Raw genomic sequence first — 17,709 nt, forward strand, 5'->3', positions numbered from 1 at the left:
ACCCCAGCAAAGGCAGCATGGGAAGCCCGGGCTTCTCCAGCACCTCCCATCAACGTGTGGAGAGCCCAGCACACTAACACCCGAAGCCAGGTCCCCCTGTAAGCGGCCGGGACATTTCATGCACACGCCAGCCGCATCTACCGCTCAGAGCCCACAATAAATACACTTTTTCTGCTTTTTAGAAGCGCTCATAATGAAAGTGCCAAAACCCCACACACAACAATGCTGGCCTCAGGCCTTTTTTTAAAGCTCCTTTTATTTCTTGTTAGAGAATGACACGGTGACGGTTTACCCGCGGCCACCGCATTTAAGCCGCGGGTCACCGCCGAAAACGGGGAAGAAAACTAGCAGTCGCTGCGGTGACGGGGACAAGGCCATTCACCGACCGCGGAAACGGTGAACAGGTTTGTCCCCGCGGGCCAATGTACCCCCTTCTAGGAACCGCTACTACGGCTGCAAGTCTCCCCTCCCCCCAGCGATCACGGCAGGAGGGCACCCAACCCCTCCTGTAGACCCCCCCAACGGCCCTCCCGACAATCGCAGCAGAAGGGTACCCAACCCCTCCTGCCGGTCCTCCCAAAGGCCTCCCCTAAGATCGCCGGCAGGAGGGTACCCAACCCCTCCTGCTGGACCCCCCCCCAACGAACCCTCCCACCCCGGAACCCCCTTAGTCTTACTTTCCAAGTTGGACCGGACAGCGCCTCGCTCGTCTGGCCAGCAGGCCTGCCTCCGTCCAAATGAGGCGGGCCCGCCCCTCCCCTCCCCTGCCTCCCAATGGCCTCCCCTAAGATCGCCGGCAGGAGGGTACCCAACCCCTCCTGCTGGACCCCCCCCCCAACGAACCCTCCCACCCCGGAACCCCCTTAGTCTTACTTTCCAAGTTGGACCGGACAGCTCCTCGCTCGTCTGGCCAGCAGGCCTGCCTCCGTCCAAATGAGGCGGGCCCGCCCCTCCCCTCCCCTGCCTAACCCACAGGATCCTAGGGCCTGATTGGCCCAAGCACCTAAGGCCCCTCCTATAGCGGGAGTGGCTTTAGGTGCCTAGACCAATCAGGCCCTAGGATCCTGTGGGTTGGGCAGGGTAGGGGCGGGCCCGCCTCATTTGGACGGAGGCAAGCCTGCTGGCCATACGTGTGAGGAGCCATCCGGTCCAACTTGGAAAGTAAGACTAAGGGGGTTCCGGGGTGGGAGGGTTCGTTGGGGGGGGTCCAGCAGGAGGGGTTGGGTACCCTCCTGCCGGCGATCTTAGGGGAGGCCATTGGGAGGACCGGCAGGAGGGGTTGGGTACCCTTCTGCTGCGATTGTCGGGAGGGCCGTTGGGGGGGTCTACAGGAGGGGTTGGGTGCCCTCCTGCCGTGATCGCTGGGGGGAGGGGAGACTTGCAGCCATAGCCGCGGTCACTATGCTAATCACGGCAGGGAGATCTTTGCCGCGATTAGGTACAGCGGCCGCGTCTAATTACCATATAGGCTAACATTGTAAGCATTTAAAGTACATGTCGTGTTTGTTTTTGCATTGCTAGCCCCAGGGGTGGTGGAAGATTAGTGATTGAAAAACTGTATGAAAAATAACTATTTTAAATTTAGTGATCAAAATGTGTCAGTTTTGAGAATTTATATTAATTAATTTTTTCTCTGCGTGTTTTGTTTTTGTATAGTTATTAACTAATATTTAACTAAGTTTTAAAGTTTTAAAGAATGTTTCCTTTATACGTAAATAAAGAAAAGTGAATGGGATTGCAGTGGCGGTGACGGGGCGGTGAATGGGGTGGCAGTGGCGGTGACGGGGCGGTGAAGAGGATGGTGAGACGGGGACGGGGCGGTGACGGGGATGGTGAGACGGGGACGGGGCGGTGACGGGGATGGTGAGACGGGGACGGGGCGGTGACGGGGACCAATTTTTTCACCGTGTCATTCTCTATTTCTTGTGTCTTTTTATTTATTTATTTTTAACTTCTCACAGTTCACCAGTTGTTTCAGGAGAGCAGACCCCAATGGCACTCTAAACAGTGTGCCTAACAGGTGGCCAGGCGTACAGTTGAGGCTCTAAAGTCAGAAAACCTGTGGAGTTGGGGGAAATGGGGGGACTTGATCCTTTCAAGTGTGGCACCCCCGAGGTCAGTAGGACACCCAAGAGGGTCCCCCAAGCGCTGTCTGGACAGCAAAAGGGACAAGAAAGATTTACTAATCAGATCCAACAGGCCCTAACAAATCTCAGCACAGACTGCACAAACTTACCACTCCACCTGCTGGAGACTGAGAAAAGACTGATTGTAATATGGACTTCACAGCCCACTTGTACTGAAGACAAAAGTTAGTGTCTCAGTCTCCACCTGCTGGCAGAGGAACGTAAACCATATGTTTCTGTGCCAGTCTGGAGGGACTCTAAAGAAATAATTTTATTTCCTGTTTATTGATTAGAATAAGTCAGATTATGCTACTGCTGGTTTAAGACAAGGCTGAGGCCTATGGGAGAAACCTCACTCATTGGCCTTAAATTATCAGCATATAGGTGGCAAGTCTCCAGCTTTGGGATGGGCCATCCTTGGCATATCTGCACTAGAGAATAACACAGGGGAAAAATGTGTCCCTATCTCCACCCTGTCCCCGCAAGCTGTTGGTCCCCACCCTGTCCCTGCGAGCTCGGTCCCCATCTCTGTGAGCTCTGTCCCTACACCATCTCCACAAACCATCTGATCTCATCTGCACAAACCTCGAATAGTTATGATTTTATACTGAACTTATTTTATTAAAGTATAAAAAGAAACAATATTCTGTACAATTGTCATTGTATAAACACAAATAATACAGAGCAAGGATCAACAAAACCTGTCTCTCCTCCCCTTCACAAATATTCCCTCTACTATCGAGAAAACTGAATAAGCCAAATTATTACAGAATGCACAGAAAGAAAAATCATGCTTACAGAATACTGCAGTCACATATGACAGGAATAGTGTTAGGGGAGTGCAACTATGGCAACTGCCCCCTGGTCAGAGAGAGCCATAAGCCAGCTGAAAGCTAAAGAAGCATGGCCTGGGCTTTGCAGTTCCCAGTTATGTCTAACACCAACTCTAGCAGGATACATATTTCAAATCTGATATATTCTAATCACAAAATAGAAAAAAAAATTTCTACCTTTTGTCGTCTGGTCATTTTATTCTTCACATCACATTGGTCTCAGGCTCTGGTTTCTGTTTCCGTCTGTCTACTCTTAACTCACTTGCCAAGGACTCCTGACCATTTGACATATCTTTCGTCATGCTCACCATTCATCTTCCATCTCTGTATGTTTTCCCCCCATGTTCAGCATGCATCTCCCTTCTCTGTCTCCTATATTTAACTTTCTAGTATTTCCCCTGTGCCCATCTCCCTGCCTTCATCATCTCACCATTCTACGATCCTCTCCTCCTGTGTACAGTATCACTTCTCTATATTCCTATGCCCCGCCTATCCAGCATCTTCCTTCTGCACCTTCCTCCTGCACCTGTCCAGCACCTTCCTTCTTATTCTCCCCCATGTCAAGCCATCTCCTCTCTGTGTCCATATACCCTCCCATGTCTAGCATTACCCTTCTGTGTCCATATACCACCCCCATGCAGATGCAGCATTCTCTTTTTTGTCCTTATTCCTATGCGCCCACCCATGCCCACCATCTCCCCTCTCTTACTCCCTTACACCAGTGTGTTTCTCACACTCTCTTTCCTCCCTTCCTCCGCTATGCTCAATATTTCACTCAGTCTTCCTTCATCCCCTTGGTTCAACTTTTCTCTTTCACTTTCCTTCTCTCTTTTCCTCCCTGCAGGTCCTGCACCTCTCTCCCTTCCCTCTAGCCCCCTTCCCATGGGTCCAACACCTCTATCCCCTCCCTTCAGTGCCCAGGTGTGGGTCTGGTACCTCTTCCTTCCCTTCCCTCCAGCTCCACTGCACCCACCACATGGGCCCAGCACCTGTTTCCCTTTCCCCCAATCCCCAGACTAGATCCAGCAAATGTCACCCTTCCTTTCAGCTCCAGTTGGTCAAAGTCAACCAGCACAAGAAACTCCCTCCCCTCTTGCAAGTCCAGCAGCCCCCCTCCCTCCTTATTGCTGGTCCAACAGTCCCCCAACCCTCGCACTCTCCCTCCCGTTGGTGGACAGCAAAAAAACCCTCAAACAAACCTGCAAGTGCAACTCCTGGGTCGGCCCCTTCATGCCTCCCGGGGCAGGCATACCAGCTTGTTAGAATGGAATCTTCCTGCATGCAGACTCCCACCCTCGCACCCTCCCTCCTGATGGCGGACGGCATAAACCCCCCCATAAAACCAAACAAACCTGCAAGTGCAACTCCTGTGTAAGTCTCCTTGTGCCTCCTGGGGCAGGCATACCAAGCTGTTGGAACAGAAGCTTCCTGCACACGTGATGCAGGGCTGCTGGGACCGGAACCTTTTTGCTGCTGAGTCCCTCCTTACAATGTAACTTCCGGCCAGAAGTTACAACAGAAGGAGGGACTTGGCAGCAAGAAGGTTCCAGTCCCAGCAGCCCTGCATCACGTGTGCAGGAAGCTTCTGTTCCAACAGCCTGGTATGCCCGCCCCAGGAGGCACAAGGAGGCTTACACAGGAGTTGCACTTGCAGGTTTGTTTGGTTTTATGGGGGGGTTTATGCCGTCCGCCATCAGGAAGGAGGGTGCGAGGGTGGGAGTCTGTTGTACTGGTGATATGGAGGGGGTTGATGGACTCGCGAGGGGAGGGCTGCTGCTGCACCTGTGATGGTGAGATGGGGCTGGCGGATGTGCGATCGTGCCAAGGAGAGCACGGAGGCAACTCGAGGCAGATACTTCACTGTGGAGACAAGACCATTCACCGCTCCACGGGGCAGTGAATGGAATTGTCCCTGTACCTGCTGCAACCAGTCTTCCACCTCCCCCCCCCCCCCGTTCCTCGTGTCATTCTCTAATCTATACTAGGAGTTGATGCCTTAGTTACAATGTGAAACACCACCTTCCAACAGACTTACAAGGGAAAAGTTCTTTACCATTGTCCATTGGAAGAGATTGTTGCCAGCATGTTGGCTAAACCACTGATAACAAGATACAATCAGGTAAAGTAGATGTTTTCCTGGCATGGAAGAGTCACAATCTAAGATGTCTATTTACTAAGCTGTGTTATGGCATTAATGCAAATTAGTAGACAAGGACATGTGTTATTTGCCAATTACACTGTAGCCTATGCAAGCAAAGCAGCTCATTTAACATGAATAACGTAGATGGCAGTAAACTTTATTAGAAAACCTCCAAAGGGGTTAACTTATCCCCAGGAGCATCAGTCCACTAACCCATGAGCAAGGACATAGATATCCCGTCCCATTCCCTTTATCCTCTTCCCATACCCCTGACTCTCTACAGAAACTCTAGGTTGCTTCCATATACCTTCTGTACAAAATCTAGATACCACCTCAACATACACCCCTTGTTTTCCACCACTTTCTGATCCTTTCAAAGACAACCATACTGCCACTCCCAGGACCACTGCTGGTAAATAGGAGGCAGAAGCGATCTCAGGGTGCTGAAAATGTACCTACAGAAGTTTCCCTTCTATATATCATTTCACCTTATGGTTTAGGCCTGAGAAGGAAATATTTCGTGTTCTCAATCGGTGACTTGAGCCTGCTAAGCATCCTTCTGAGTTCTTTCGGGCTTCAAGGCTAAGGATGGAGGTGGAAACATCTGTTGATAAAAAAGAAGATTTCCTCTTTAACAACTGATAATTAAGGTTGATACGTTTTAGGGATCATTATCTTGTGAAGTCTGAAGCATCCCAGCAGCACGGTTCCCTCTAAGCTGACTGGGAGTCCTCTAACTGCATTGCTGCTAGTGGGGAGTGGTGTTTCAATTTTGTGTTTTCAATCGCAAGGGATGGGCAGCTTCCATGGAGTCCTGCAAAACTTGCAGGTCCCTCACTATTAAAAATGTGATAGTGAAACTGGAAGGACTGTAAGAGAGTTCAAAATAGAGAGTTGCGTGGGGACAGAAATTCCCCCCCTCCGCCCTTCCCATGGCCTTTCAGCGTCCTTCTCCACCCCTTTGTATTCCCCATGTGCTTTCAGCGTCCTTCTCCCAATTCTGTCTTCAAGTGCTTTCAGAGTCCTTCCCCCCCGCCCTTCCCATGGCCTTTCAGCGTCCTTCTCCACCCCTTTGTCTTCCCCATGTGCTTTCAGCATCCTTCTCCCCCCTCTGTCTTCCACAAGTGCTTTCAGAGTCCTTCCCCCCCCCCCCGCCCTTCCCATGGCCTTTCAGCTTCCTTCTCCACCCCTTTGTATTCCCCATGTGCTTTCAGCGTCCTTCTCCCTCCTCTGTCTTCAAGTGCTTTCAGAGTCCTTCCCCCCCTCCTCCCGTCTTCCCCATGGCCTTTCAGCGTCCTTCTCCCCACTCCTTCTCTACCGCCCCGGGTGCAGCACAGCCGGCCAGGTCCCCTTACTTTTGTGGCACTTCCCCGACCGACTGACAACAGCCCCGGTCCGACAAACCTCCCTGCCCTTAACTGCGAATCTAAATTACCTTATTACAGCTGCTGTAAGAAGATAATTTAGATTAGCGGCTACAGGGCAGGGAGGATTGTTGGACCGGGGCTGTTGTCGGTCGGTCGGGGAAGTGCCACAAAAGTAAGGGGACCTGGCCGGCTGTGCTGCAACCGGGGCGGGGTGTGGCGGGGCGGACCGCCCCCTCCCTTGGTAGCCACTCGAACCGCGAGGCTACTCTCCTCCTTACCTGCACTGCCTGCAGCACAGAGCCAAACGGAAGTCTTCCCGACGTCAGCGCTGAAGTCGGAGGGAGGGAGGGCTTTGTTTAAGCCCTCCCTCCCCTCCGACATCAGCGCTGACGTCGGGAAGACTTCCGTTCGGCTCTGTGCTGCAAGCAGAGAAGGTAGGGAGAAGAGCTGCGCGACTGAGTACATCCAGCCCCGCAGGAACCCCGCGACCCTCGGAGGCGTCCCCACGGGATCCCCGCGACCCTAGGGGGCGTCCCCACGGGATCCCCGCGACCCTAGGGGCGTCCCCACGGGATCCCCGTGACCCAAAGGGGGAACCCGCGGGATGCCCGCGGGTCCCGCGGGATTCCCGTCGTCCCCGTTCCCGTGCAGCTCTCTAGTTCAAAACCCAGACAAACTGCTGGGTTTTAGAAAAACGTCAGGACACCCAGACAGTCCTCTAAAAAGAGGACATATCTGGGTAAAACCAGATGTATGGTAACCCTATTTAATCCTTTAATTGGCAGATGGTGAAAATGGCTCCTTTACATAATTTGATGTTGAACGAGAGCAACAGTACCAAGTAACAGGAATTTGGAGATGCAGATCTCCCATAAGAGCCATAGAAACAACATGTTGCTTCTGAGCAACAATGCCAAATAATGGGTTAAAGAGCAGCTCCACACCTTTACTATCACTTTTTTTTTTTTTGCTGGAAAAGTAGAGGTAGGAGGTAAAGAAGCTGCTGGGCCAAGGAAGGAAGATGCTGGACCACAGTACAGAGATGCCTAGGATGGCCCATCCCAAAAAATTAGAGTGTAGGTCAGTGAGCAAGTTTTTCTCATGGTGCATTCGAAGTATAAATTTAGCACAGTAATCTAATCTAATCTAATCTTCATTTTATATACCAAATCTACTCCCTAAGGAGCTCGACTCGGTTTACAGTTTGTTAAAAAATGAAACGAAAGTAAAAACTGTGGGATAAAAACAGAAATTGGTTAGATTAGATGGATGGAAAAAGTTAGAAAAAAGTGAATTGCTTAAAATTACTATATGACAGCTAAAATCAAATTAACTATTGTGAAAACAATCAGGTTTTTAAACTTTTTTGAAATTGAACTAATTGATCTACCAGTCTTAGAGAATCTGGAAGTCCATTCCAAATTCTCACCAATTTAAAAGTAAAAGATTTACTAAGCTTCCCAGTGCATTTAATACCTTTCAGAGAAAGAAATGCTAATTTGTGAATTGTAATTCTTGAATAGCAGGATCTAAAGGAATTCCCACTAAGGGGAATCAAAGAGTCAAATATTCCATAAAGGAGTTTGAAAACCACACATGCACATTTAAACTGTATCCTATGAAGGACCAGAAGCCAATGGCGTTTTCTCAGCAATGGGGAAACATGGTTGTACTTTCTCTTTCCAAAAATAAGTTTGGCCGCTGTATTCTGTATTAACTGGAGACGTTCTAAACTGCCCTGTTTAATACCCAAATAAATAGAATTACAGTAGTCCACCTAGGCCAACACAGTGGATTGTACCAGTAATAAATAATGTTCTTGATAAAATAGTGCCCTGACTTTCCTCAGCATGCGCAAACTAAAGAAACATTTCTTTGCTAAGGAATTTATCTGGTCATTAAAAGTGAGAGAGAAATACAGAATAATACCCAAAACTCTAGTGAGGGAGATTGTGCCACCACTAACTCCCAAGACTCAAAGAGCGTCAACCTTATCATGCTATGGATCTCTATACAGAAACTACATGCTAGCAGAATACTGCACCTTGATAACACACACAAAACACAGATAGACCCTCAACAAATATGAAATAAGAGACCACAGATCAGTAATAAGAGAGATGAAGACAAAAGACTTAACTGAAACCTCAAGAAGTCAGACCCTTCATATAGCAAACAAAATAGAAATAGAAACTGAAATGCAAGATATATATTTTATTTTTTATGCAGTAGTTATCCTAACTTGAACAACAAAGCAATCAAGGCTTTGTTACCATTTGGATCTTCTTATCTTTGCGTACTTGGATTTTTAGCTCTGACAGAAATTATATCGAAAAGAAGAGAGTGACTGCAAATGGTGGATGATGAAATATGTGTTTTCTTGTCGACTTACTGAGTCGTGTTTTGAGTTAATTTGCACTAAAAAAACAAGCAAATCCATCACATTGATTAGCAATTCTATTCTATCTACTTTAGTTTCGCCATTGTTACAATTACCCAGACATAGCTTAAAGAACTTTAAATAAATAACTCAAATTTTAGGCCCTCTTTTACTAAGCTGCGGTAGAGATTTCTACCGTGGCCCAAGACGCTAAATGCTCCAATGCTTATAGAAATTCTATGAGTGCCAGAGCATTTATCACTCCAGGCCAGAATAGAAACCTCTACTGCAGCTTAGTAAAAGAAGAGGTTAAATTTTTGTTGGTTTTAAAATTATATAATTGCAATTATATTGTGCCTTAAAAAAAATTTGCTCCGTTTAGTGGGCCACAAAAAAAATTTGCTCCGTTTGTGCCAGAGATAATTGAGACACACAGGTTTATGATATGTAGGTACTTATGAAAAGGAAAGAAAAAGGTTCAGACATAATTAGGATAAGCATGGTGAAAAAGTCAAATCTTGAGAGTAACTGAACTTTTTAAGAGAGGGTTCTGTTGACATATCTACTAGGAGCATGTTCCAAAAGGAAGGGACCAGACAGCAAAAAAACAGAAGAATGAGAAGTATCTAGTTAGAACTTGGTCAAAGAATGTACGACCAGTTGATGTGAGATCGAGAAACACAGGAGTCAAGATGGTTGGTATGGGGGTTATGAGGGAAGAGAGAGGCAGGCAAGAAATCAGTGGGTTTTTAATCTCTACTTCCCGGGATCACGTGATGCACTGAGCGCGGGCAGACGACGGTTGCCTGAGCTCCCGGGCCCCGAATCCCGAACAGCCCCGTTACCGATCCCCGGGGACGCGGCGGAGGACGGCGTGTGATCGCGCGTGGTGTGGGGTGCGCATGGACAGGTTCTTGTCCTCCCCTGCGTCGCCGATGGCCACTCGCACCACCAAGAAGGACCGCGATCGCCCGCAGCTTAGCACGGACAAAATGGCGGCGGCCCCATCTTCGGCCATCCACTAAATTGCGCCGGAGGCGCTGGCGGCTTTAACAACGGCAGTAACGGCGGCGATGCAACCCGGTATGGACCGGCTTTCTGACCAACTGTCCAACTTAGAGAACTTACTAACAGAGACTACCCGCAGAACAACTGTTTTAGAGACCCGGGTCTCTGACTTGGAAGATACACAGAGCACCCATGAAACTACCTTACAGGAGCTGCAGGCACTTACAAAAAAGCAAGCAGAGAGACTGGAGGATTTGGAAAATCGCTCCCGCAGGTCCAATTTGCGTTTTTTAGGCATCCCGGAGACAGTAACTGGTCCTAACCTGCTACAGGTCCTGGAGGTATGGCTGACCAATACTTTTGCTTTACGGGAGAGCCTGGGCCCGCTACGGTTGGAGCGGGTGCATCGCCTAGGCAGGGAGCAGGCGCGGGAGGCGCGGCCTCGCATGGTCATAGCAAAAGTCTTGAACTACAATCACAAAGTTGAAATACTGCGCAAATATAAACAACTTCGTGAGGACCTCAAGTTTGAAGATTCGGAGGTGCGCATTTTTCAAGATTACTCCATGGCCCTGACCGAGCGCAGGAAGCTATTTTACCCGCTTTGTTCATCCCTGGCAGAAAAGAAAATCCGTTTTCTCTTCTTATACCCAGCTACCTTACGTATACAACATCAGGGTCAATGGCAAGTCTTTGATTCAGCTGTGGAGGCAGCCACTTTTATGAATACCCAAGTGCTCTCCCAGGCGGACCTTACATGACTGTCTACTCACTTCATGGAAGCACTCACTGCATTCTGATGGTTGCACTATGGTTTGGAGGTTTCCGGGATGCTTAGATTCCCAAATGCAGGGAGCTCGGGACTCTCTCTTTCTTCTGTTCCTACTTGTTGATATGGACTGGGTTTGTTCAGAATTGCATTCAAGTGGTCACAGTTACTGGGATTGTGTACTTAATTTGGCTGTCCACTATACGTTTAATTGTTACTGGGTTTCTTATGGGCCTAATGTTTTTTGATCTGCGGGGGATTCGGGGCCTGGAGTGGCATTAGTTTGTGATCTCTCACACCTATAGGACCGCCTTGGGGTGGACCTTTAGTTGTGACTGCATACTGATGCGAGAGGGGGGTCGACAGGGGGGAGTGGGTGGGGTGGGAGGGGGGGTATGGGGGGGAGTCCTTTGCTATGTTGGAGGTATGTAAGCCAATTTTGGAGGCAGGAGAGTTGGAATTCTGCAGTAGGCGGGCATGTGGTTTTGCAGATACTTAGACAGGTACTAAGTAACACATGGCTACCCTGGGTGTGGCTGGGAGCCTGGGGTGGTTGGTTTCAATACACTGTTACTTTTTTGCACATATTATCCATCTCCATAGGTCATAGCTAATTCTCTGCGCCTAATGTCATGGAACGTATCGGGCATTACATCCCCTATTAAACGAACCAAAATTCTAACTCAGCTCATAAGACATAACGTAGATATTGCATGTTTGCAGGAAACCCTCCTGACGGACGTGGAACATCAGAAATTGAAGAGGTCCTGGGTGGCTGCAGTCTTTGCAGCCTCTTCCCCTCAAAATCGGGCGGGGGTAGCAATATTGATTCGTAAGACTTTACCCTATACTGCCAGAGTGATTGTAACTGATCAACAGGGCAGATATGTACTGTTACACTTGACGGTAGGAACATATTCCTTTTTTCTCTTGAATGTGTATGCATCTAACAAATATGATCATTCTTTCTTTGAGGGCATTACAGCATTGTTACTAGAGCGTGTTGGGGAACCAGTCTACGTAGCCGGAGATTTTAATCAAGTCTTAGACCCGAATTGGGACCGATCTACGCCAGGACCGAACACCTGCGTGTCCCCCACTAGGGGTATTCCTTATCTCTGTGCCACTTTAGATCTAGTAGACCCCTGGAGACTTTTACACACCACGGAAAGGGATTACACCCATCGATCCAGGGCACACAACACCCAATCTAGAATAGACTATATCCTTACTACGAGTAGGGCCTTTCTGAATGTAGATGCAGCAATGATAGGCCCGACCGTGATCTCGGATCATGCGTTGATTTGGATCGATGTGAATGTGGGTTTTAGTTTGCGGGGCCCAGTACGCTGGCGTTTTCCTAGTTATTTATTTTCAGATGACCATTTCAAAACTTATTTAATAGCTAAGTGGGAAGACTTTCTTGAATTTAATGGTAAGCATAGTGACAATCCAACGCTGTTTTGGAGCACCGCTAAGGTAGTGCTCCGAGGAGATTGTATAGCTTATGTCGTAGCGTGAAACCGTCGTTTGTCTAGAGGTATCCTTAACTTAGAAAAGGAACTAACATCCGCCAAACACCATTATACACAATACCCGACACGAACTAATAGGGAACACTTAATATCGGTGGAAGCGACCCTTAATTCGTATATACATGAGCGAACAGTCAAAATGCTTCTATATCAAAAATATCGTTACCACCGCTACGGTAATAGGGCTGGGAAATTGTTGGCACGGCTGACTGCACAGGCCAGGGGACATCGCTACGTGTTGGGATTGAGGGACGATAAGGGACGTCTGCAACATTCTACTGCTCACATTGCCCACTCTTTCCATTCTCACTTTCAGAGGATTTATGGACGCCAGGACTCGGGAACGGTTTCCCTTATTAGGGATTATATAGCAGATTCTGGTTTGTTGCCACTCTCTGACCCAGACATAGAATATCTTAATACACCCATTACCCCGAAAGAATTGCAAAATGCAATCCAACGCCAAAGGAATTTTTCTGCTCCAGGGCCGGACGGCTTCACGGCAGAATTCTATAAGATTTTATCAGTTCAACTAGGTCCCTTTTTGCGGGAATACTATTCTCAGACAATACAGGATGAACACTTTCCCACTGAAGCAAATGAGGCCTTAATCACTCTGATATTGAAACCAGGAAAAGAGAGCGTTGCTCCCGAGTCCTATCGTCCCATTTCTCTTTTAAATGTGGACATTAAAATTCTTGCTAAAATATTAGCCGATAGACTAGCTACTCTTCTCCCGAACATTATTGCACCGGCACAGGTAGGTTTTGTGAAAGGCAGACAGGCGGTACATAATGTTCGAAAGGCCCTATTATCACTGGCCCATACACAATCCCATAATACACAGATGTTGCTGCTTAGTTTAGACGCAGCCCAAGCTTTCGATCAAGTCAATTGGGATTATTTATTTGAGGTGTTGGACTATATGGGGATGACAGGTTGGTACGCCAGAGTGATACGCACATTGTACTCGACACCGAGGGCGAGATTGCTTGTTAATGAGCTCATTACAGCCCCTATTTTAATTGAAAGGGGTACCCGACAGGGGTGCCCTCTATCTCCCCTCCTCTTTTTGCTAAACTTGGAGCCCTTTCTCCGGACAGTGACTCTGGACCCTGACATAGTGGGAGTGGACTTTGGGAAATGCACTATCAAAGTGCTAGCTTTTGCAGACGATTTATTATTTACACTGACTAACCCCACTCATTCCATTGCTCATCTGCTGCAGGCGCTAAGGGAATTTAGATTCTACTCGGGCTTTACTTTGAATTATCAGAAATCTATAGCTCTAGCTAGTCCGGCGGCTCTACAGCAGACATGGGTGGGAGAGTTTCCTTTTGCATGGGCGACAACATCGATTCGCTATTTGGGAATTTGGATTCCCAGAGACCTCAAAATTCTTTATGACAGTAATATTAATTCCCTCATGCAGGACACCTTACAACAGCTACAAAATTGGTCCTCTTTCCCACTCTCAGTAGCGGGACGGGTGGCTCTTTTTAATATGGTGCTCTTTCCCAAGTGGTTATATCGCTTTCAGGTGTTACCAATCCTCCTCTCTTATACTCATACTACACGTTTAACTAAAGGTTTACAATGTTTCTTATGGGGGGGGTAAACGACCCCGTATGCAATTTCCTAGGATGTGCTTACCCAGGGAACGAGGGGGCTTTGGTTTATTAAATGTCCGTTGGTACGCATTGGCATGCCAGATGCGACATCTCAATGATTGGTTTAGGGGGACATCGGATTTCTCTGCTACTCCTTTGGAATTATCTTTGTTGGCTCCGTACCATGTAAGCTATTTCTTGCATGTAGCGGACCCACAGATACGTCATTTGGTGTCTCCCTACCCGATATTTGCGCCGGCGCAGCGAACATGGAAGTGGGTATGTAAAACAGCAAAGTTGTCTTCTGAGGTTTCCTGCTATTTACCCATCCAGGGCAATGGAGCCTTTCTGCCTGGACTGCAAAATACATCCTTCCAGAGGTGGAGTACACTGGGATTACAATATCTTTTCCATCTGTTTTTGGAGGAGGGGAGAATAGCCACCTTTGCGGAATTACGTCAGACATTTGATTTACAGCCAACTGACCTTTTTGCTTATTATCAACTCCGACATTATGCTCAGTCTCTACCTGGGGAACACCTAACTGAAGCTACCCGGGAGGCCCTCTCGGAACTTTTCAGTCTTTCTGCACAACAGAGGGTTCCGCTTCGTTTTCACATTGTGGGAGTCCGGGACTGTCAATCGGGCACTAATTTGGCCATCTTGGCGACGACATGGGCAGAGGACTTGCAATGTACTTTAACAGACCAGCAGTTGCAGCGGGTTTTGAAAAATATTCAGAAGGTCTCTCCTAACATTACGCATTGGGAAATGCAATTGAAGATAGTATTGCGACTCTACATCCCGCCGGAACGAGCAGCTCGGATGGGGATTACTGCATCTCACTCCTGCCCGAAATGTGATCAGGATTACACTTCTTTAGGCCATATGCTCTGGACTTGCCCTAAAATTTTACAGTTTTGGAGATATTTGGGACACTACATTACGACACTATGGGGGAGGCGATGGCTTCCACAACCAAGAGCACTATTCGGATTTTACAATATAGCCACGCCTAAACCCAAAGGCATGTCGGCTTTCCTCACTAGAGCGCTTTTGATGGGGAAAAAAGCAATACTTACTAACTGGCTGTCCCGCGATCCCCCATCTTATGCACAGTGGCGATCCCTGATGATAACCCATGCGACACTGGAACGCAGAATGGTGGGAGCCTTGGATCGTGGCCTTGGTCGTAGATTCAGTCTGACCTGGGAATGTTTCTGGCAGGATCTTACTCCACATGCTCGCAGCAGATTATTGAACCTCTAAGTTTGACTCTTGCTCTCCATTTTTGTTGTAGTACTGGACTCCTGGGGTGGGAAGGGATATGGGGGGGGGGAGGAAGGGTAATAGTTGTTCTGTTTTATAACAAAAGCCTAAGCTGTTTGTACTGGTGTGCTTTACTAATTTTATAATAAAAATTATTTGACTATAATCTCTACTTCCCAAAGTAAACTCTGTAGCTGGACCATAGAAAACAACTCACAGACAGCTGAATGTTTACGCTAGTAAAAATCTAATGACAAGGGGAGATTACCAACTTGCCATATGTCATCTGGTCAGGGTGAGTGAAGTTTTCTTTTACCCTCATCAGATCTGTGGCTTGCAGTCGTTTTCACAGGAAGGTATGGTACTACCAGTGCACACAAACTATGCCCAGGTCTCCTACACTGCTAAACAGAAAACCTTCACCATTGTGATGTCACTTCCTGTAAGTAGAGGACATTATTCCTACAAGGAAGTATTTATCACCAAGTGATCAGACTTTCTTTATCATAAAGTTTATGTTACTTCTGTTCACTGTGAGGCATGTCACTAACAGATATTTTTTTTGTTACTGCTTTAACTCACTCTTTACCATGTGTGGTGCTACAAAAAGCTGTCTATCCCTAGTCTTCAGGTGGAATTATCTGTATCCAGAGTCAATATGGAAGATCCTACATAATGTATATACCTTGTTCTAGGATCCAGAGATCCAATATGCATATCAAGCTCATCCTGAAATTAGCAATTTAGAAGGAGAGGAGGGATTAGGGATGGAATTCACTCATTATTTCCTGGTCTGCCCACCTACTTTGGGCTCAGGGCAGGATGTCTGGTTATATCCCTGCTCACTACCTACACTAATTTCTGGCACCCTCATGCATACCAGCAAATGATAATTCCATCCCCCTGATCTCCTGGAGGGAGAGGTACTGGGTAGGGTTACCAGATGTCCAGATTTACCCGGATATGTCCTCTTTTTAGAGGACTGTCTGGGCGTACGGTCAGCTTTTCAAAACCTGGCACTTCGTCTGGGTTTTGAAAAGCTGTTGAGATCGGGGCCGAACCTGGAGTGCATCTGGGTATGTGTGGATATGATGCAGTGGCATCGTCACATTGCATCTACGCACACACAGATGCACTCTAGACTCAGCCCAAAGAGATAAGGTTTGTATGGGGTTACAGGCGGAATGGGGTGAGGGGCCACATGTCCTCTTTTCCCAGATGCAAAATCTGGTAACCCTAACACTGGGGCCCAGATGCTCTAAAATCACCATTAAAATCCTGTGGGTCGCTGTGGGTCTAGTAAAAGTCCGATTTGAAAATGACGATTGATGTTCAAACAATTTCACATGCAAATGAGTTTCCTGAAGTTCTGCTGTAATCTCAGCCAATCAATCGTTGGAGAAAGCGACTGACACATGCACACTGCTGGCAGGGGAAGCCCTGAATAGCTGAATGGCAGGGGAAGCCATGAAGCAACTTTCTTCTGCTCTGCTGTTTGGGGCAGGAAGAGTACTAGTTGTTTTTTTTAATGGGCACAGATGATGGCCCACACCGTTAAACTTAAAAAAGAAACTCTGGCAGAAGAGATGCCCACTTCCTCTTCAACCAGTGCCTCACTTGAACCTCCGACACTCCCCCTCAAACCCCCAACACCTCCCACACAATCCCATTCCTTTCAGATGAAACTCCAGTCCCCCATGAACCCCCAACACTCTATCCCTCTTGCCACCAGTGTCCCCCCTGTGAACCCACTACATCCCCACACAACCCCCCCCCCGCAAACTCCCTATACCCCATCCTGAACCCCCAACACCCCCTACAACCCTGTACCTTTTAGATAAAAATCGGGCAGGAGGGATACCCATTTCTTCCTGCTGGCAGGCCCGCCTCTTCAAACTGGCAGGCCTTCCCCTTCTTGGTGCATCCTGGGATACACTAGGACTCTGATAGGCCCAGGCACCTATGGCTCCTTCCATTGATATGGAAAGATAACCCCACACTTGTCCATCTTTCGATCTCCTGGAAATCCACCTGCCAAAGATAAGGTACGCAGCCTAGGAGTGACCCTCAACTCCAATCACTCTCTGATCATATCTTCTAAGTGGTATCCACTAGTGCTGCCCGATTCACGTTTCGAATAGATTCACTGATTCGAATCAGGTGAATTGATTCGAATCGATTAATTTTTTTAAAAAAAATTGGCCTCCCGATTCAATGGCCAACCTTTCCCCCGTGCCTTCCTACAGCAGGAGCTGCCTCTTGCTGGCCAACCATTGCTGCTCCTGCTTGAGGGGGGAGGGTCGGTCAGAAAGGCCTCCCCCAGCTTCCCCACTCTTACCTTCTTTATGCAAATAGGACAGCTTGCAGGCTCGCTGGTGTTATAGCGATCCCTGCAGCTGCCCGTGGTCCTCAGCGGCATGTTCTCTCTGCCACGATCCTGCCTCTCTGCCACGATCCTGCACCAAGGAGACCTGCTGAATCAGGTCTGGCAGCTCATCCCTATGAAAAAGGCACACCACAGACGCCTCCTCGTCGGAAAGTGGGAAACCAGACGGCCCCACCACCAGTGGCTGTCCCCTCGAGAGGATCCTGGAATTCCTCAAATGGGTCCAGGTCCTCATCCAGGCTGCCATGCTCCTCTGACCACAAATCCTCATCCCAAGCCACCCTCA

General features: G+C 48.1%; 1 protein-coding gene across 5 annotated transcripts in view; it reads right to left on the reverse strand.

Annotated features, from left to right (window-relative positions):
- Nucleotides 1-17,709, reverse strand: part of FAM227A (family with sequence similarity 227 member A) — a 317,179-nt gene that overhangs the window by 102,714 nt on the left and 196,756 nt on the right. For all 5 annotated transcript variants that reach the window (XM_033929448.1, XM_033929447.1, XM_033929446.1 and 2 more), the window contains one exon: nucleotides 5,588-5,703. In XM_033929448.1, the coding sequence (XP_033785339.1) occupies nucleotides 5,588-5,703 (116 nt within the window). The remainder of the gene's footprint in view (nucleotides 1-5,587; nucleotides 5,704-17,709) is intronic.

Source organism: Geotrypetes seraphini, chromosome 2 (genome assembly GCF_902459505.1).
Source record: "Geotrypetes seraphini chromosome 2, aGeoSer1.1, whole genome shotgun sequence".
NCBI lineage: Eukaryota > Metazoa > Chordata > Amphibia > Gymnophiona > Dermophiidae > Geotrypetes > Geotrypetes seraphini.